Source organism: Schistocerca piceifrons, chromosome X (genome assembly GCF_021461385.2).
Source record: "Schistocerca piceifrons isolate TAMUIC-IGC-003096 chromosome X, iqSchPice1.1, whole genome shotgun sequence".
Classification (NCBI taxonomy): Eukaryota; Metazoa; Arthropoda; class Insecta; order Orthoptera; family Acrididae; genus Schistocerca; species Schistocerca piceifrons.
The window spans coordinates 242485363-242507557 of NC_060149.1; the positions used below are offsets into that span (position 1 = coordinate 242485363).

The window sequence follows — 22195 nt, forward strand, 5'->3', positions numbered from 1 at the left end:
GTCTGAAACAAGAAGTAAAAACATGTTTCTTATCTATCAGTTCGCTCTGACGAATTAATTACGAGCACTTCCGGAATATGTTAGAGGGGACAGGTGAGATATAGACTGGCAGAAGGGGCTTTTCAATTGCGTGTGGCTGGTTTTCAACGACGCGGTCGATTGCGGCGCGACCGCCAACAGCTGGGTATTACGATCAGACGGACTGCTGAATGAGCGCAGAAATCCCCGTCCGAGTAAACCGGTCGATCGGCAGTCACGCCACGTCACGCCACGCCGCAAGCCGCCTGTGCAACTGTTTTGAGCCTCACGACACGCGTCGCCTGCAGCCACCCGCCTCTCAGTGTTCTGGCTGACTCCCAACACAAGCTGTCAGCTTTTCAGCGGCTGTACCAAGTCTCACATGACTACAGCCAGTGCCGAAAAAATGAGACTATGGAGCAATAATCCCGAGAGAAGCACAAGTATCGTGTTCCATTAATTTAGTATTTTCTTCATTTCCGAGAAACATGTTCTTTGTGTTTGCCAATTCTGTAACATGTAATTTTCTAGTACGGCACCCACTTCCGTAGCCGAGTTCGCTAACGCACGCCTCTGCGGTTAGGATTGACTTGGAGGTATGCCGGTTCGAATGCTGGCGGTGGAAAATTTTCACTGCCAGTATTTGGTCAGCGTGATGTTACGGTTCACCAACCCTTGCGCCAGTGTCCTGGATTAAGTTCCAAACATCTCCGTAGTGTAGGGGTATGTGGCGCTGTTGATGGAGATGGGGACGTTAAGTTCTGCAGCAGCCTTCGTTTTCTTCTGGCTGTGTGTCGGCATCTGGCCTAGCGGCTCTAGGCGCTTCAGTCCGGAACCGCGCTGCTGCTACGGTCGCAGGTTCGAATCCTGCCTCGGGCATGAATGTGTGTGATGGTTAAGTAGTTCTAAGTCTAAGGGACTGATGACCTCAGATGCTAAGTGCCATAGTGCTTAGAGCCATTTCAACCATTTGTGTCGGCTTCAGTCCCCACTCTCTCTTTTCTTTCATCATCATACAACACATACATGATACTAAACTATACATACACACATTATAGTCACCTACACTCAGCAGATAAACTAAAGGCTCAAGTCTTACACATCACAACCAAAGAGGTCTTTGTGTGCGAAGAAAGAAAGCATTTCTGATTAGGCGTCTGAAGCTATCCCTTGGGGTCTCCCAGCCAAAAATGCTGTACGACTCACTTTTCTTTTCTGGCAGATCACGATTTTGGCCCATACCAAATGAACCTATTTCTGGCTTCACATTTATTGCCAGCTTCACATGCATGCGAAATAAATCCTTTAAAGAACGTCTGCGTGCTTAGTCATTAATACGAGCAATGCTGGATGTACCCACATATAGCGAGAGGTGGGACCATTATTGTTTTGGTGGTCCAGACGTTATGGTGTGGGGAGGCATAATGTGTCATGGGCGTACTGAACTCCAGATCTTTAAACACGGGACACTCATCCGGTCAATTTTACTGTGACAATGTTCTACTTCCCCATGAGCGTCTTTTCAAGGTTGCATTCGGCCCTAGCTTCATTTTCGTGGATGGCGAGGCGGAACCACATCGAGCAGCGTAGGTGGAGAAGCTCTTGGAACTAGAGGATATTTGACGAAAGGACTGGTCTGCCTGTTTCCATGAGTTAAATCCATCGATCACGTGTAGAATGTTTTGGGAAGACGAACAGCAGCACGCCCACATGAACCACCGACTATCCAGCAGTTTTCAACCGCGCTACCCCACGAAATCCTTATCAACCTTGTGACCAGCATTGAAGCATGTTGCAGAGTATGCGCTGCCGTCCATAGATAGCACACAACCTATTAAGAACCATATCCTACCTTTTGTAATAACCAGGGGACCATCAAAAATCGCGGTGACTTCAGTGTAATAATTTCTGTTCGTCTCACTTCATATATCTTTCAGTTGTCTTCAGTACTATACTGTACTGTAGCAGTTCTTTCTGCCGGCCGCGGTGGTCTCGCGGTTCTAGATGCGCAGTCCGGAACCGCGCGACTGCTACGGTCGCAGGTTCGAATCCTGCCTCAGGCATGGATGTGTGTGATGTCCTTAGGTTAGTTAGGTTTAAGTAGTTCTAAGTTCTAGGGGACTGATGACCACAGCTGTTAAGTCCCATAGTGCTCAGAGCAGCCAGCAGTTCTTTCTATGTATGGTCTAAGTTTCATCAAGGCTATGTTACTTGACAGAATAAGACTGGCGGCTATCTCTTAATTTAGAGAAAAGCAAAGCAGTGCACTTCACGAATGCCGTTGAAGTGTATGGGACTCATATCTGGTCGGACTAATAGAAGACTTTCAAGCTTGTACAAGGAAGAGGGGTATGAATGGCCAGATGCATATTTCACGAACGAGAGAGTGTAACAGAAATACTGAAAAACATTAACTGGCAGGAACTCGAAGAAAGACATTGAACATCTCGCTCGGACGTGTTTAGAAAACTTCAAGAATTGTCTTTCAAGGCAGTAATTGTGAATGTTCTTCAATTCTCTCTGTATTTGTCCCTCAGAGTTCGTGCAGATAAAATCAGACAAATAACAGCTAGCACTTGGGCGTACTAGCTGTCAGTCATTCGCCCCGTGCTCCCCATACAAAAAAATGTTCAAATGTTTGTGAAATCTTATGGGACTTAATTGCTAAGGTCATCAGTCCCTAAGCTTACACACTACTTAACCTAAATTATCCTAAGGACAAACACACACACACATGCCCGCGGGAGGGTTCGAACCTCCACCGGGACCAGCCGCACAGTCCATGACTGCAGCGCCTAAGACCGCTCGGCTAATCCGCTCCCCATACAAATGGGACGGAAAAAACTTAATGTATGGTACAATAAAAAGAACCTCTGCCGCGCACTTCATAGTGATTCGCTGAGTATGGATGCAGATGAACTGTTATTTTTTTTTTCTTAATTCATATTTCATCGCCCACGCCCAATATGGGTGGCGGGTGGGCTGTCCGCCGTACAGTACTCCGCTCTTCAGCCAAGGATATTTATAAAGAGATAACAAAGATGGTAGAAAAATAAAATATGAGGCCCGCTTACGTTTTACCTTAAAAAGATTCATTGCGTGCAGCTAAAAGTTTGACAAATATATACAACTTAATAATACAGTTGCGATGAGGTGGTATTTTTCTATGAAAAACACTGGAGCATTGCACTTTCACTTAACATCTGAAGGATCTGCGCTGGGTGACAAACTATTCTGGGATGAGAGAATATGTTCCATAGAGGTTGGGGAGTGGGGGAGTTAAGAGATAGGGGTCTCTTGGTGGGGAGATTATGGAGATGGTAGGTAGAAGGTGAAGCAGATAGTGGGAATACAGACGGTGGGAAGGGCGGAGGGTGAGGATGAGTAATGGTGTGTGGGGAGGGTAGTGGTAGAAGAAGAAAGGGATAGGGGTGGTTGTAAAGGGAAAAAGAGAGAAGAGCCCTGCTGATATGGAGTGAGATAGGTGGGGAAGGGTTAAAATTGGCAGAAGAGATACATATTGGGGTGGGTCTTATTGTCTGGATGAGGTAATTGGTTGAAGTTGCGATGAAATAGGGTATGGAATGTGGTAGGTGTACTGTTGGAGGGATGTGATTATGAAGGCGCGACTGCATACCACGGTTGGTGATCAGGGGCGTGACTATGGGTTTATCGGAATCTAGTTTACGGATAGCATAGGATGTGGAGGTGTTCGATATTGGTGAGGAGGGGCGGAAATTTGATAAGATGGTACAAGATTAATGTGGGGGGAGGGGGGAAGAGGATGTGGAAAGCGAGATGGAGTGCATGGCGTTCGAGGACCTGGAGGGACCTATAGAACTTCTATGGGGTGGATATCCATGCAACATTGGCACAACAGACAATGGGTTGGATCAGGCTTTTATAGGTACGGAGAATAGTGGAGAGGTGAAATCCCTAAGTTCGGCCTGTTAGTAATTTTAGTCTTAGTAGGTGAGATTTCCGTTTAGTTGCCGATCGAGGGTTAGTCTAAGATATTTTAGTGTGTTAGCTAAATGGATAGGACGGTCGTAAATTGTAAGGTACAAGTCATGGAGACGAATGTTGCAGGAGGTTCGTCCTATAATTATTGCCTGTGTTTTGGAGGGGTTGTTCTTGAGGAGCCATTGGTTTCACCAAGAGGTAAATGGATTGAGGTGTGTTTGGAGGGATCATTGGGATAAGAACTGTTGCCATTGTGACTGCTCTTATTCTCAGTGCAGGGCGCTATATCCACCGCATGCTCATGTAGTGGGTGACTGACTGAACTCTGGTAACAAAGCCGTTGATCAAGAGTTGCGCTGTTAATTATTTGCATCCTGTCGTGTATTCATTTAACCTTTGAGTGCCAGTTATTTCTGCCTGAAACCACCATTTTTATTATTATTATAATAATTATTATTTTAAGTACCAGTGCGTTTCAAGTAAAACCACCGATGCTATTGCAACCTAGAGACATCTAGGGGTGCGCTGAGATACTTAACGCATATAGTGCACTGTAGCAGCCACTCACGGCGTTCAAAGCAACAGTCGACAGGAGACAGTGATATAAGATTGTAGGAGATTGTAACATGTGGTTTGTTTATTTTTGCTTGTTATTTAGGACTATAATTTGTTTTAAGCGATGTACGTTAATGGAAGTTTCGAGATGTGGGATTGTGTATAGGAAAAAAGTGAAACTGCCTTGAAATAGTATGTCACGTGGAATGATGGATAGTTAAAAACTTTATGTTCCAGTGGGTCCAAAGTGAAACCACCTTCTTAACGCTATTGATTATTTACTTTTTCGCCAGTTTCTTCTTGTACTCGTTACTTACTATGATAATAAAAGTTAATTTTGCGAAAAATTTTAAAATTATATTCCAGAGTGAAACCACCTCCTTAAAATGATTGATTGTTTACTTTATGGCAGTTTTTTTCTTGTCTTTGTTGCTTACTATGATGATCAAGGTCAATTTTGTGAAAAATTTTGAATTAACTTTTTTTTATATTAGTGGGGTACAAAGGGTTAAGATGCAGCGGTATAAAGTTTGACATGCGAAGCAATGAAATGTGATACTACAGAAGAGTTCTGAAGATTAGATGGGTGTATCTGGTAATTAGTGAGGAGGTACTGAATATAATTGGGGAGAAAAGAAATTTGTAGTGTAATCTGACTATAAGAACAGATCAGCTAATAAGGAAGATGAAACTTCCTGGCACATAAAAACTGCGTGCCGGACCGAGACTCGAACTCGGGACCTTTGTCTTTCGCGGGCAAGTGCTCTACCAACTTTTTTTTTTTTTTAATCTCATTTTGTTCGCTTTTGTCCGTTGCATCTGCTCAGGGCGGACGTTGTAAGACAGCCGTTTAAGTTCGTTGATCGATTAACTCAGTTTTTTTTTTTTTTTATTATAGAGGGCAGCTAACCCTCTGACCGAACACGCTGAGCTACCGTGCCGGCTGGCAACTGAGCTACCCAAGCACGACTCACGCCCCGTCCTCACAGCTTTAATGCCGCCTGTACCTCGTCCCCTACCTTCCAAACTTCGCAGAAGCTCTCCTGCGAACCTTGCATAACTAGCACTCCTGGAAGAAAGGAGGAAGAAAGAAGGAAGATCCTTAGATATCAAGGAATCATCAGCTTAGTAAAGGAGGGGAGTATGGCGGGTGAAAATATCAAAGCGATACCCAGAGACGAATACAGCAAGCAGTTCAAATCGGTGTGGGTTGCAGCAATTATTCGGAAATGTAAAGGCTTGCACAAGATAGAGTAGCTTGGAGAGCTGCATTAAACCAGTCTTCTGACAGAAGACCGTAACAACAACAACATGAAGCTAAATGGCTGCTTTGAGCAACGGTCTTTCATTTCTTCGTCTATTATGAATCTCTTTATCGACTAGTGATAGTATGGTGGCAGTATGTAATGTAATCCTGCATATTGTCAAACTACTGTCAAGCGCCCTCCATATTTGATCCAGTGAAACACTTTCTGAACCATCGCTATAGTTTCCAAACCAAGGATATATTTTACTATCTGTTGATGTGGCCGTGTAACCGGCAAGAAATTATAAAAGATGAAAACGATTAAAAGTGTCAGCTTCATGGTTCTCTGCCATACTGATGTAACAGGGAAAATAGAAAATTCCTCAAATAACAAATTTCTCAGATGAGGGTGTAACGGTTATTGATTGTGCGAAGTAACAGACCTTCCGGGAGTAGTGGTTCCAAATTCAGAGTAGAGTTCATGACTCACGTAATACCTCATTAGCCCAGACAGCTTCAGATCATTGGACACAGGTTCTTACAACAACACAAAGGCTCATCCTTTCTTCGTCCTTATCCACTCTAGCCAGTTCTCCATTTCTAATTACCTCATCGTCGACGGCATTTGATTATTAACTTCAAAAACGTAAACCTAATTTTACTTTTGTTTGTACCACTTGTAGTCAGATTCGAAATATGAAATTCGTGTGAGTGTTCTTCGTTTATTATCTTCTTTAATTGGCGTTTATGTTTTTATATATTGTCATCAGCTGAATGTAGACTGCCTTAGTATTTTTACGTAATATTACTCTTTGTATTTGTACTTTTAGTATAGTTAGATCGGTTGATGCACAGATATCCTACTTTATCACGTAAGGCAAGTAAATTAGGAGATATCCATCAGTGTCAGGTAAATGATGCGTAAGGAATAACATTATTTTATTTGGAGATGACTCTGTTATTTCTGCAGAAAGGGAAGAACATCAAGTTTTAACCCTCATTGACGACGAAGTCGAAAGAAAAGAAGCAAACGTTCGGAAAGGAGAATGATGAGGAAGAGAATCAACCGTATTGTTTTCAAAGATACTATAATTTGCCTTAACTTATTTGGGGAAACCACGAAAATGTAAATGTGAATGGGCGGATGCGAATGTTTCCTTTCTCAGCGAAATTTTAGTGCTGTCGTTTCCCTGTGTTTGGTTGAATTTCTACGTGTTTTCATAAGAACACCAAGTGGAAATCACCGTTAAAATTTTGGGTAAAGGGAATCTCTTATTGTCAGAGAATGTTTGGGCTTATGATCCTTTCTTATATACTTGTCCATTTCCCTGAAAGTCTGTATTATTATTATTGTTATTATTTTTACTATTATTATTATTATCACAATGGAAACATCCCGTACATTCTAGAATCGCTTGCCAGTTTTCCTCTCCTAGTAATGTTGGAGTTACAGAAGGATTTAATTGCCTGCACGCCCCTATTCACGCCGTCATTTCCCTGACATTAATATCGATTAGTTGTCGAACAGACAACTAACAGTTAGCAGTACGGTGTATAATGTCTCAAAATTTGCTATCGAAATTGTGGAACCAGTTCTCTCTCTCCCCCTCTCCCTCCATCTGTCTTACAGTCACACACACACACACACACACACACACACACACACACACATATTTAGAAAGTTAAAAGAATATGTTCGGGGTTTCTGTTACAATGTTGCGTATTAAATGACTGTTATGGTATTATATTATGTGCAACGCATACGATCAACATGCCATACGAGTGATATATGCCTGTTAAAAAGTAGAGTGCGGAGTGCGTCGTAAAATGATTCTTTTGTTCTTGCGCTGCTGATATGAGCTTTCCAGAAAATAAAATTCGAAATTCGCAAACTGCTAGGTGGATATTAAGTAAAGCACTATTGTTTTCTGCAGTCGAACATAAAGCTTTTCATGGTACACTCTAAGGCGACCAAGCAAAGCTTTTAATGGTGCACAGTAAGTTAACTAACGTCGCCTTTGCTGAAGGGTAGACGACATTTCTGTATTCAGGGAAAAACGGCGCCCGTCCTTCGGCTGTGTGTTTTTAGTGCTTTTAAGTTGTCTAAACCGTCTATTAGACAACACACATAGGACCTATCCTTTAACAAACATCTTGCGCATAACGATTTATGAACAATGAACATGTTAGTTCCGAGTAAGATCAAAATTTTTATCCAGATTAAATTAAGAGGTATACAGCCTGCAAACATGAATTGCGCCTTTTATATTGTTCTGTTTATTTATCTCAACCAAGGAATGCACGCAGTGGAAATGACATTAACATAATAGGGAGACAGCATCTTACAGAGAAGTGTAAGGTGATCAATGATACAATGGGACTACAGCAAAGAGTGGCTGAAAGTATATCTGTGAAACTCTTATTGCCTGAAATTAATGTTTGTGAGTCACATACTTCTTCCTTCCTTTTTTCGGTTCTATGTTTTTTTTAGAGTTAGATTCGAATCTTAGTTACTAGTGCTGATTCTTCGAGTCATGGGCCAGAAGAGTGTTTGAAGATTTCATGAAACATTACAGCTGATCTTATAAAGCAAATCAGTATACCTGGAGACGATTTTATAAAATTAACGCTACGATTAAACACCTGGAACACTACGGGAGTAACGAAAATTCCAGTATGTATTGAATCAAGCTTTGATAAGCTGGCTGTAACAATTTAACTGCGCCGTTATTGCTGTGAAGTAATAAATTAAACGTAGAGGAACACTTCTCAAAAGGTGACCTTTCCCTTAAAATCTTAAATTATACACAAATACGTAATAAAATTAATAAAAAATTATGAGTGTTTCCTAATTCGTGGATATACGGATGACATACGGAACACGAATTGATTCTAAAAGAAAATTAGCAATAAGCGTAATTGTAACTGTGCTCATGATAGGTTTTTGTGTTCAGAATACTTGGAGAGCCACAAACAGATAATTTCATTTATAATGTCTGTATCAGTAATAACAGAAGAGGTGAAATGCACCGCCACGCTAACTCACTGATTGACCTCTCATTTGTTTGTCCACACAGTAACGGAAGCTGCAGTTCGAACTATGAAAGAATGATCAACGACTACAGGACCTAATACAACTCGTTAGCAGCCTCCACGTACAAATAGTCTGTACCAATACTCCGTTATTAAACCAATTAAGAAGCCCAGAGTCAAGCGAAGGACAAGCTGGTTCACTACTTATGCGGAACCTGCACTAATGAACTCATCAACTTCTCGTCGCTTAGATGCTGTCCGCAGTTGGAATGAAGCCAAGCCACGAAGCAGAGAGGCGGCTTTACCACGCTTGCTTCCTCGAGCATCCGAAAACCACCCAAACCCGGGATAATATTTTTAGTGATTTAATGGCTTACTTTCTACATCCTTCTTCTGCTCTTCCCTTTTTTTTTCTTTACTTTAGCGTCTCACTGAAATGGTGTCCTCATTATACTGTGGGAATGGAGCCACAGAGGTACCTAATAGCCCTGTTTTACGTTTTACACGAGCACTGATGTTTTAAAAATATGTTCTGACATGAGATTTCGGAAACGTTCCGAAGATAAGAAACACGCTGGTGTGAACACGTGCATGTATACACGAGACAAGTCACTCCGCCACAGGGACAGAAATGACACTCAGATACTTAGAACACGGAAAAGTCAGTCCGTAAGAAATAATCCGGCGACAAGTAGGCCGTACTGTCGCACATGCCACATGTTGTAACAGTTTTCCATGCAAAAACCGCGCCATTTCTTAAGATAAGTTATAATTTCTAAGTGTCCGTATCAAAGCGTTATTTTTACGTTTGGTAACACTTACCGAAGCATTTGAGTCGTGAAGTTTAACCTTGGAATCACGATAGACGGTTGAGCAAGTGTTTCATAGTTAGGATGAGTGTTACATCCAAGGCTAAGCAGAGACAATTATTTTGCATTAACAGTCGAGATAAAGCACTTCAGTTCTGGTGCGTAATTCATCTACAGTGATGAGCCAGAACACGACCTACCACCGGTACAAAAAAATATGTCGATTCTGAATGCATAAATCAGGGAACGCAGCTCTCCTGTACAACTTTCCTAAATGAGTAATTGAGTTGACACCTAAAACGCAAAGAATATACCGGCAATTTAGATCATTGCCGTGCGTTTACGTGCTACCGCGTAAAAAACGAAGGAGGGAAGATAAGAAACTGTCAAGGACACAAATGATTCAAAACACGGTCCTCACAACGTATTATTGCAGATGGACCTCCTCAGCAGGGCGCAGGTTCGAATCCTGCCTCGGGCATGGATGTGTGTGATGTCCTTAGGTTAGTTAGGTTTAAGTAGTTCTAAGTTCTAGGGGACTGATGACCACAGATGTTAAGTCCCATAGTGCTCAGAGCCATTTGAACCTCCTCAGCAGGCGACCATTGTGTCAGTGCGAGTCCATCGGCATCCTCGGCATTCATGACAGGGACAATGAGAATGGACTATGGGACAGTAGAAAAGAGTAACTTGGTTAGATGAACTACGCTTTGTCTAACGTCACGTCCTTGCTCCTGTCAATATAGTGGCCTCCTGAAGAGAGCTTGTAACACCATTATCGATTGTAAGTAGTTTATACAGTGTAATTATGTGTATGTAACTATGAAGTTGTGCTAGTTAAGATCTTTGAATTGGCTGAGGGAAAGTGGAAGTTTATGATGTATATTTTGTAAAAACTTAACAATGTTTAAAGATAATGAAACTTTATAAAATATGTATGCTCGTAAAAGAGAAATTGTACTTTGAATATTGGTTCATACTTAGGGAAGTTGGATTATATAATGGAAAAGGTGTAGGGAACCTCCTTCGCTGTGGAAGGGGCTTGGCGCGCGGGAAAAGGTGGATTTGGCGGGCGGTCTGGGCGGCAAGAGAGCTCATTACGCAGTCAGGGGCCAGCAGTTGTACAGTCAACACCGTAGGTGCGAAGTGAGGCATTCGGAAGCCGATTTATGTTGAAATTGCCTCGGATGTGGTTTCGGCTGTAATATGGTGCTCTTGTATCATGGAATGATTCTAAACTGATTAACTAAATTACAGTTAAATTCTTTGAACTTAATGTTCCCACATTATTATGACTAATTAGGCTGGCGACCGTTTAGTTTTTCATTCACGAAAACGTTCACTACTTTCATTATTTCCTAAATTAAAGTCTTTCAGCTTTCTATTAATTGCCACAGTCACGAAATTCATGTGCGATACCCTCTATCCATTAGGTAAAAACACGGTCAAATTTCAAAATTCCTCCCAGAGTGTCACGTTAGTTGTGAGGGCGCTATACTTAGCGCTAACTTGCAGCATATACGTTGTAAGCTTACTCGCGGCATGCATTGCTGGCTGGTTAAAGTAGTATTATAAAGTGGATGATATTCCTGTAGTTGTTAGAGAAAGTAGGGTTCAAATGGCTCTGAGCACTACGGGACTCACCACTGAGGTCATCAGTCCCCTAGAACTTAGAACTACTTAAACCTAACTGACCTAAGGACAACACACACATCCATGCCCGAGGCAGGATGCGAACCTGCGACCGTAGCGGTCGCGCGGTTCTAGAACCACTCGGCCACACCGGCCGGCAGGTGGTAGGGCCTACCACGCAAACTCAAGAGTGCGTTTACATGATTGCTGGCCAGTTGGTCCCGATCGTGATGCAGTCCTTTTAAGAAGCACGATGATGAATTCTATCTGAAGTTATGGGCTCCAAATTCGTCAGATATCTACCTGGTCGAGCATATCTGGGATGTTATCAATGGTCAGTTCAGCACTCACTACGCCCTCTTAATGTAGATGAATTGCATGGCCTGCACGCAAACAAGTGGTAACATGTACTCTCATGGGCCGTTGAATTAGACTCAGATGCTGTGTTCGAGAGAGAGGACTCATATCGCCATAGCGAATGGAATACTTTGGCGTACCACGTAGCTGCTCAACTTCTAAATATTCAACGACGTTTTCAGCTTGCTGAAGATGATGTTCTCAGACGAATATTAAGCTACAAGAGGTGAATATAGGGGCATACTATCTGAGGATGACGTCAATGTCGAACCTGGTCATAGCGATGTGATTCTTATGACTGTGTCTGAAAATAAAGTTGCTTTGTCTGTTAAATGTTCGTGGGGAGCGCTGAGACATAGACCACCTGTTCCTTTCGTTAACAAGCCACGGGAACATTTCTCTCAGTGACAGACTTCGCTGTCAACGTTTAAAGTAAATGCGCCACAAACGGCGAAAGCGTGACTTAAACGTCCCATTTGGTGCTACATGAGCAGTCAATTTTACTGATGTCAAATAAATAGTAAAAATGGAAATACATCATATGTTACTGTAGTAAAAACGTCATGAGTTAACGCTCCAAAAGTAGCAAACAGTACTGTCACTAGCAAACAGTACTGTCACTTGGAGCACAGCAGTGACAGAAGGCGGAAACTACCGTGCTTACAAGGAAGTTTGTGTCGTGAACCAGATGAAGATAATGCGTAACAGATGTAAATCACGAATCCGCTGAGGGGCTTGATCCTCTCCCTTTACGGCGCACACAGCGATTACGACGAGTTAGTTATTACAGTTACACATTGATTGTATCGATTTCATCATTATTCCCGTAATCTTATGTACCCATTCGCTAGTGTCTGAGCCAGTGGCTGGCGATGAAGCCAACATGGACCTATTATATGTCAAATATTTTCGATCTACCTAGTAGAACCTCTTAGGTTCGGTAAACTGTATAAGAAAGGGTATTTTTAAATTCTATGACACGGGGCTCACTAGGGAAAAGTAACCGAAAATTGGGCTGCAGTACATCCACGACATACGCTGTCATGCCGTACACATCAGTGCTGCTGCTGCTGCTTTTGATGTTGATGATAGGATTTACGGCGCACTACGTCGGGATATTTAGCGACCTAACTGAAATATGTAGTGACACGTGCGGTTAAAGAAAGTAGATGTTTATATTTTCAACAAACTTGCATAAAACACATACTCGCACGTACATGTACGTACATACATATACGGACATACACCAATAATAAAAACGGGTCTTATTTCACCTAGTAAAACTTGTCATAAAATAGGAACAATGGTCAATAGAGGCAAACTGAAATACAATGGCCGATACTTGCAGCGGGCTGTTCACAGGCAAAAATACATATGAGCAGCCACGTTGTGACACACTAAAGTCTCTGACCTAAAATCTAAAGTTGGAGTGGAAGCAATGAACATTAGCTGTAAACTGAGTACTGCCCTCGTCTCGTCACCAGCTAAAATTAAGGACAGGTGTGAAATTAAATTTAGCTGTTGCACTCACGTCAAAACATGCAATACTATCATTTAAAAAGGAGCGAGTACAATACAAGCCTTTGTGACCGGAACGAAAAACATGACATTCGGATCGTTCATTCCATTGTCCGCTTTGGCGTCCCATACCTCCAGTCACACTTGTTCCCAATGATGCACGGTTTCATGACGATACAGTGAGATTATACTACGTAGGGAACTGACACACAGAGTCTGTCCTCCCTACAGGGCTCCTTCGCTACTGTATCAGCTTCATCATTTCCCCTGTCTCCATGTATCTCACTACACAAGACAGGACAACATCCTTTACCTGCTTCAGGAAGAGGTAGTCCTGTGCGTTGTGGACAACTTTATCTGCTGACTAAATCTGCTGAAGGACCATAAGAGCGATATGGATATAATCTAAGCCGTCCTGAAGATTCAGATATAGATGCACCAGTGGCGTGATGAATCGTGCTAGTGATGTGACCGATCCATTTTTGATCGTTGTCTCTTCGTTAAAAAGTGGTCAGTTGGATGTACAGCCTTGAGTTCGTCTTCCTGACCACCCATCGCTGCGGAGCTGCTTTCTTTCGGATACTGCTCGACTGACTAGATATATCCAGATCGGTGTGAGGCCACTGTGCAGCCGGTCACAACTTCCCACTAGTCAGAAGACAGGAGCGTAAGTGTAGACCGACAGTGGAGTACGACCTGTACGGTCTGCCCACTGACAGGAGCGAAACATCTTCTCACAAAAAAATGCCCTCGACAGCTCTCCCTTCCCTCCTCCCTCCTCATCCATTCACTGATAATTAAGCTCTATGACACATAATTTGCCTTAAAATCTCCACAGAGGAGTAATGGTTGGAGTACGTAATGGAACTGTTCATTGGGACACTTTTAAGTAAACAACGAGATAGGTACGATCGTTTCACCACCCGATCCAATAACATATTTATTTATACTCAAATGTGAAAATATGTAATGAGTTGTTTCACATAGAATATTATAGTATTTGTAGTAAAAAACTTGTCAGGCATAGTTTATAATTTGGAAAAGCATCCGTAATGATTATTATTTTCTCTACAATATTATGATGACTTACAACATTTGTATTGTCAATTATCAAAATTACAAATTACATATAAAATAGTCTTTGGTTGTGTAGATCGATTTCAAACAATATCTTTGCATAGTTAAACACATCGTTGATCTCTTTGCCTTTTTGGCACGTTTTCAGAAGTCTTTCTTGAGAAGTGTGTGGTGTGAACCGATGTGGTCCTAAGACGGCCATTTTTTTAATAAATTTTTTGTAATTCAAGATTTTGTGTGCTATAATGTGTTAAATGAAGTATTAATAGATGAAAATAATCAAGAGAAAATGTTTCGCAACAAATCATTTCTAAGGTTGAAGCATAAACATAGTCAAGATCCTGGATCTCTCCTCCTCGCTCATTAAACGTACCCCTAGACATACTGTGCCAATGAGAAACTCAGAGAAGACTACAGTGATCAACATAAGTAATGAACAATGTTACAAGTTTTGTGAATTATTATACCACGAACGCTAATTCACCGAACTTTCGTGTTCTCGAGGTATTGATAATTACTTACGCAGACCACAGCAGTGCCCACCACTAATGTTTGCTATACAATTCTAAATACTTTTATCCAGCTGCAGTAGAGTAGGTTAGAAGGAGCTGTGTGATAAGGTTGTACGAAGCATCTATCTCTAAATCGTGATCTGAGGGATGGTACAGGTAATATACCGCCACCGTACGTGACGTATAGACTTCAGCAACAATTGGTTGTAAACGTTAGTTAGATGAAGAAGTGAGGAGTGCCATGCATCGTTTACGAAGATCGTCACGCAATATTTAGCCCTCTTCCCACAGAGGCCGTCGTTTCTGTTGAAGCTTTAACCTTTATCAAGTGGACGTCGCTTATCCACCCTTTATAGTGCTTTCTGAAGCCATTAATGTTCCACTGTAATATAGGAGTCACTTTGTCAGCGAAGCTGATCTTCGTCCTCCCCAATTCTCTCTCCACTTATTTGATAAATTTACTTCAGTCCCAGGAAATTTATGGAGTTTTGGTTTCCCTCAGAGAGACTTCAAGTTCCGAACTTATTCTCGTCAGACTTGTAGGGTATCAACAGCCGATGGTTTGATGCTCTCTTTTCCTTGTTCTGATTACTAATTTGACGTTTCTGTTTTTATGGTGACGTCAGTGGTGTCCTTTGTCCACTGCTTGCTATCTTCGGTGTTGAATTGGTTTTCGTATATTTGTCCTGTCGTTACTTGCTTCTATTCGTGTCGATACTGCAAAGTTTTTAAATGGCTTTGTCATAAACGATGCGACGGATGTTACAAACGTAGATGGTTGTAATCCTTTGTGAGCTTTTACCGCTTCGTGATAGGGAATACGTTTCAACACTTTCAGCTCTTGGATCTGATTCTCTTCTATGAACCTAGTGCCCAAGTAATTCACACGAAACTACGAAACTACTGTAACAAACACATCTTGTTTTTTCGTGAGCTACCTGTCCATATCTGTTGCATGTTATCTCGGCTTTACATGCAAGGGTAGCGTGGCCATAGCGTCTGTATTTATAACAGCGCAGGGGATTTGTGTATGGCAGCAATTTAACGTGGAAGAAGCCTGCCTTGATACGTCTCGGCATTCAGACGAATCAAAGGATAATACAAAGGCGCTTTTTTCCTCCATCTCACCATTCACTTTTATTACTATATTTCCGTCTTCCGTAACAACCACTTCAGTAATTCCTTCTGTATTTCATTTATTTCCGTTGGCATAATACCGCGATACAGCTTCCGTATATGAACACAATGTGTCGTCATTGCTGCATCCAGCCGTGCTGTTCCATTTAGCCGTCACGACGTGCCGTACAATGCTGAAGGTTAAGTGTAAATGAGCACTAAGGAAGTTGTGTGGGGAGTACAAAATAGGTCAAATGGCTCTGAGCATTATGGGACTAACATCTGAGGTCATCAGTCCCCTAGAACTTAGAGCTACTTAAACCTAACTAACCTAAGGACATCACACACATCCATGCCGGAGGCAGGATTCGAACCTGCGACCGTAGCGGTCGCGCGGTGCCAGACTGAAGCGCCTAGAACCGCTCGGCCACACCAGCCGGCGTGGGGAGAACACACACAGGTAAACAATGACGGATGGCTCTTTTAAAGACTGCATATCCTGTACTGTGCAGATTACCACTGTCCAGTACTACCCTATACATCTGTTGTTCAGAGTAGTTAGTTCAAGCGGTCAACGTAGTTACTGCACTGAGGCCACTTACGCCACGAATAAAATTAGTATCGGACGAACGATGTATCTTCCGTGGGATAATGAAGCTGGTAATCCACCACTGTTGTGCAAAATACTTAGTAGCCACTTTCTGTCAATAACTAGCACGTTAAGCCAAAATGTTTATTGTACTAGTCCAGTGTACAGTCTTTCAATGATCTATTATCACTAAACACTGATGTCATACAGTTGCAAGAAATAAATATGAAGGGAACATAGCAAATTATTAAATCAATGGAGAGTCTCATTTGGTTATGAAGTCCCGTGCAGTATACGAGGGCGTGCTGAAAAGTAATGCCTCCGAATATTTTATCCGAAAATTCTTAAAATTTTTTCAATAAAACAAATGTCATTAACTTTCTACATCTTTATGCTTAATGTCTACGTATTTATTTATCAACATAGTCACCCTGGCAACGAACACGTTCCTCCCAGCGAGAGACCAGTTTGTTAATACAATCATTACAGAATGTTTGACTTTGTTTACGGTGCCACAACCTCACCTCTGCTTGTACCGCTTCATCACTATCAAAGTGAAGTCCTCTAAGGAGTTTTTTAAGTTTTGGAAACAGATGAAAACCGTATGGGGCCAAGTCGGGCCTTATGGAGGATTATCAATGACAGTAAGCCCAAGGCGTCGGATTGTTGCAGATGTCGCAGCGCTCATGTGTGGTCTGACGTAATGCTGCTGCATGTGTGGACGAACTCTTCGAATTCGAAACTCTGTTACAGCACTCTGTTTCTTATGCACCGACATGGCAACACTACACACCCCATGTTATAGCAGTGAATAAAAATAGGCATAGTAGGCTAATTTACTGATACGTTTATCACGAAAATTTGGAATAACCCTAATAGCATAAGTAGCTGAACCTAACCGGTTCAGCATATCGTCGATGTGTTTCTTCCAGTTCAATTTCTCATCAATACACACACCCAGAAATTTTGAGTCTTCTGCCTTAGCAACAGACTTCCGTTCATAGTCCATATTTATCAATGGTGTTATGCCATTTACTGTGCAGAATTGTATAAACTGTGTTTTCTCAAAATTTAGTGAGAGTCCATTTGCAGAGAACCACTTAATAATTTTCTGAAAGACATTATCTGCAATTTCCTCAGCTGATTCTTGCCTCTTGGGTGTGATTACTATACTTGTATCATCAGCAAAAAGAACTAGCTTTGCATCTTCATCAATATAGAGTGGCAAGTCGTTAATATTTATTAAGAACAATAAGGGACCCAAGACTGAACCCTGTGGGACACCATTCTTGATACCTCTCCAGTCAGAGGACTCTGCTGGTTTTTCCAGACTATTTGTACTGTTAATTTCGACCTTCTGCATTCTTCCAATTAAGTATGAATTAAACAATTTGTGCACTGTCCCTCTCATACCAAAATACTTAAACTTATCTAGAAGAATTTCATGATTCACACAATCAAAAGCCTTTGAGAGATCACAAAATATCCCAATGGGTGATGTTCGGTTATTCAATGGATTTTTGTCAGACACACAGTTTGGCTTCAGAAAATGCAGTTTATTCTTTTGTATGCGTGCGTCAGGCGCTTGCAAGGCCAAATGATTAGTTGAGAGTTGTACGTATTTTCTTTGACTTAAAAACATTCGACTGTGTAGGCATATACACACACATACTCAATATTACGTAAATATGACCATTGTGGAGTAAGGATAAAAGGTCACCAGCTGTTCTTTTCGTATGCATCTATCAGGAAGCAGAAGGCTATCTTGCGATGTCGACAAGCAAGGGACAAATTTCGATACATATTTGGATCAGACTAGGATGCTGTGAAAGAGCATTGGGAGAGCGGTGCAACAGCATTCTCTTCCAGAACCACTGCTTTCCTCGAGCGTATCAACGAGAGCACATTAAAGATGACAGGTAATTAAAATATTTTCTGTTTTCAGATGAAGCCAGTGTCATTGCGATTAATCGAAATGAGCAGTAGATAGTATCCGCTCCTTTCTTGTCTCTTAACTGAATCGAAACTTAAGCATCGAGTTCTGACACACGTCTTTCGGAAAAGCGAAAATTTGTTATCATTAAGTGATGAACGATCAATGAATTCGAAAATTTTAAATTCTTTGGATTGAAAGTAGATTGAAAGTTCTGTTGCAAGTATCACATTCAAAATCTTATACAGAAATTAAGTGCTGCTACCTTCACTACAAGAATAATCTCCGCTGTCACTGACAATGAACAGCGAAAGCCAGATCTTTTTAACTGTAATCCTCTGAAATTATATTTTGGGTTAACTCTGTGGATTTAGAAAGAATGTTCGCAGCTCAAAAGAGGCAGGCGATGACGGACTGTGTTAGCAGCATAAATTTCGTGCATGCTGTTGTTCAAACGTTTCTTAATTCTATCTCTACCATCCCTTACGCATACTCACCATAGAATTTGTGATGAAAAACGTGTACTCATTCCAAATAAGCTGCAGTATTAATTCTGTAAATACTGAACAGAAAATGTATTTGTGCTAGGATAATTTCGCCGGCCGAAGTGGCCGTGCGGTTCTAGGCGCTGCAGTCTGGAACCGCGAAACCGCTACGGTTGCAGGTTCGTATCCTGCCTCAGGCATGGATGTGTGTGATGTCCTTAGGTTAGTTAGAGTTAACTAATTCTAAGTTCTAGAGGACTAATGACCTCAGAAGTTGAGTCCCATAGTGCTCAGAGCCATTTAAACCATTTAGGATAATTTCGCCTTATTGACTGTGCACAGAAGTTTCATCTGTTCTACAGCAGCTGTGTCTGGAGATCAAGATTTGTGATCTGCCTGGTTACTTTTAGTCTCTTGACGTTTTAACATTCTTTCACTAAGAAAATTGTGAACATGTGATCTAATGTGTTCCGGATGGCTGCATTATTCACATTGACTAATCACACCAAGCAAAGAGGAAATGTAACAATTCATATTACCCTCGGCGTCAAGATCATTTGGTGTGGAGCACTAGCTCAGTTCGACGTCTGTGGGGATGGGTAACTACCATGGTCTTTTCAAAGAAACCATCCTGGCATTCGACTGAAATGATTTAAGAACATCGGGAACAGCTTAATCTGTAGTGAGAGAAGGGGATTTGGACAAGAGTCTCCCGAATGTGAATCCATTGGCTTAAATGCTGCAAAATCTTCTTGATTTCTGAAACTGGTGTCATAAAGTAACTTAACTATGTTAGGAACACACAAGTTGAAAGGTACTGTCTCCGCTGGTCTCTCTAGCTATGTTACTCCGGCTCAGGACGTTACTCCATTGTTCGATGGTTAATGTACTCTCCAACATAGGGTACGTCGTGTCTGCTGTGAGCTAAGACTCGGAATATTGTGGCAATACGTGCGCCAGTGTCGGCCTGCTGTAGTTCAGTACGACTATCGTAGTATCAGCCGGTAATATTTTACGCAAGTTGTTTAAGCACGTGTACTGTGACGCTCTTGTTGAGAACTGCTGCCGTGCACCAGTGGCTGCCCACGCCTCCAGTGAGGGTTGAGCGAGCGGCACTGGTCCGCAACGGCGCGCCAGCGGCCAACCAGCAGGCAGTGACTACGCCGCTGTGATTCTGTCGGGCGACAGCCGCGCCTGTTACACCCACCGCATCCGTCACCACAGCTGCTGCCGTCGTGCTATTCGTTTTGCACACGGCATGAAGTTCAATACAGCGAACTGATCCTCACTGCTCTGCAGAAACTGGGGACGAGGTAGACAAAGTAACATGACATGTTGGCCCCACAACATGAGATAGTTGAAGGAATAAGAGCCGCGCGGGATTAGCCGAGCGGTCTCAGGCGCTACAGTCATGGACTGTACGGCTGGTCCCGGCGGAGGTTCGAGTCCTCCCTCGGGCATGGGAGTGTGTGTTTGTCCTTAGGATAATTTAGGTTAAGTAGTGTGTAGCGTAGGGACTGATAACCTTAGCAGTTAAGTCCCATAGGATTTCACACACATTTGAACATTTGAAGGAATAAGAAAAGACAATGTGTGTCAATCAGCAAGCAGCAACGGTGCACTGTGGTGGTGTCCTTCATTACAACCTGGCCCAGAGACAACAAATAGCTCAAAAATGGTTCAAATGGCTCTGAGCACTATGGGACTTAACATCTGAGGTCATCAGTCCCCTAGAACTTAGAACTACTTAAACCTAACTAACCTAAGGACATCACACACATCCATGCCCAAGGCAGGATTCGAATCTGCAACCGTAGCGGTCACGCGGTTCCAGACTGAAGTGCCTAGAACCGCTCGGCCACCGTGGCCGGCTGACCCAGGTCAAACAGTCGGTACAACTGCAACCACATTTAATAGAATTGCAAAGCACGGAATCTCACGCTCTCTGCAGTTTCGCGTCGATTCCATGGGGGAGGTGTTCCATTGACAACCGCACATCGGAATCACCATTTGCGATGGACTCAAGAGCACAGGGACTGAACAAACGAGGAGCGGGGTCACGTCCTCTTCTTTGATGAGAGCAAGTACAATCTGAATAGTGATCCTGAACGTACCCTTATACAGCGAGAAGCGGCAACATGTAATGCACCCAGGAACATTGTCGAATATGATCGTTTTGCAGGTCCACCTGCTATGGTGTGCGCAGGTCTAATGCTGCATGGGCGAACTGATGGTTCAAATGGCTCTGAGCACTATGGGACTTAAATTCTAAGGTCATCAGACCCCTAGAACTTAGAACTACTTAAACCTAACTAACCTAAGGACATCACACACATCCATGCCCGAGGCAGGATTCGAACCTGCGACCGTAGTAGTCGCGTGGTTCCAGACTGTAGCACCTGACCTCCAAATCTTTAAACACGTTACACTCACCGGTCAACGTTAGTGTGACAATGCACTCCGTCCCCATGAGCATCTTTTCAGTGCTGCATTCAGCCTTGACTTCATTTTTATTGATGATAATGCGCGATCGCATCGACCAGCGCAGGTGCAGACGCTCTTGGAACGAGAGGATATTCGGCGAATGGACTGATCTGCCTGTTCCCTCGACTTAAATCCCATCGAACACGTGTCGGATGCGTCTGAGAGACGTAATGCAACACGTTCACATGTACCAAAGAACATCCAGCAGTTGTCAATCGCACTGGTGGAAGAATGGAACGCCCTACCACAAGAGGTTTTTACCAACCTTGTGGCCAGCATGGAAGTACGTTGCAGAGGATGCACTGCCGTCTGTGGTGATCGCATATTCTATTCAGAACCATGTCACACCTTTTGTAATGTCCAGGAGACCATCATAAATCGCGATGACTTCAGTGTTATCATTGTCTTTTAATAAAAGTGTCGTTACCATTTGTATCACTGTGAACCACACCGCAGCAGTTCTTTATATCTGCTGTGCAAGTTTCAGCGAGATACACTCCTGGAAATTGAAATAAGAACACCGTGAATTCATTGTCCCAGGAAGGGGAAACTTTATTGACACATTCCAGCGTTCGTGCTGGACGTGCAGACCGTGTGAGACGACGCTTCATCCAGTCCCAAACATGCTCAATGGGGGACAGATCCGGAGATCTTGCTGGCCAGGGTAGTTGACTTACACCTTCTAGAGCACGTTGGGTGGCACGGGATACATGCGGACGTGCATTGTCCTGTTGGAACAGCAAGTTCCCTTGCCGGTCTAGGAATGGTAGAACGGTGGGTTCGATGACGGTTTGGATGTACCGTGCACTATTCAGTGTCCCCTCGACGATCACCAGTGGTGTACGGCCAGGGTAGGAGATCGCTCCCC

At 42.7% G+C, this 22195-nt stretch overlaps 1 protein-coding gene across 1 annotated transcript in view; it reads right to left on the reverse strand.

Annotated features, from left to right (window-relative positions):
• Positions 1 to 22195, reverse strand: part of LOC124722951 (homeobox protein engrailed-1-B-like) — a gene marked incomplete at its 5' end in the record, with an annotated part of 346221 nt that overhangs the window by 223903 nt on the left and 100123 nt on the right. Inside the window, one exon of the mRNA XM_047248116.1 lies at positions 8237 to 8242. Coding sequence (XP_047104072.1) covers positions 8237 to 8242 — 6 coding nt within the window. The remainder of the gene's footprint in view (positions 1 to 8236; positions 8243 to 22195) is intronic.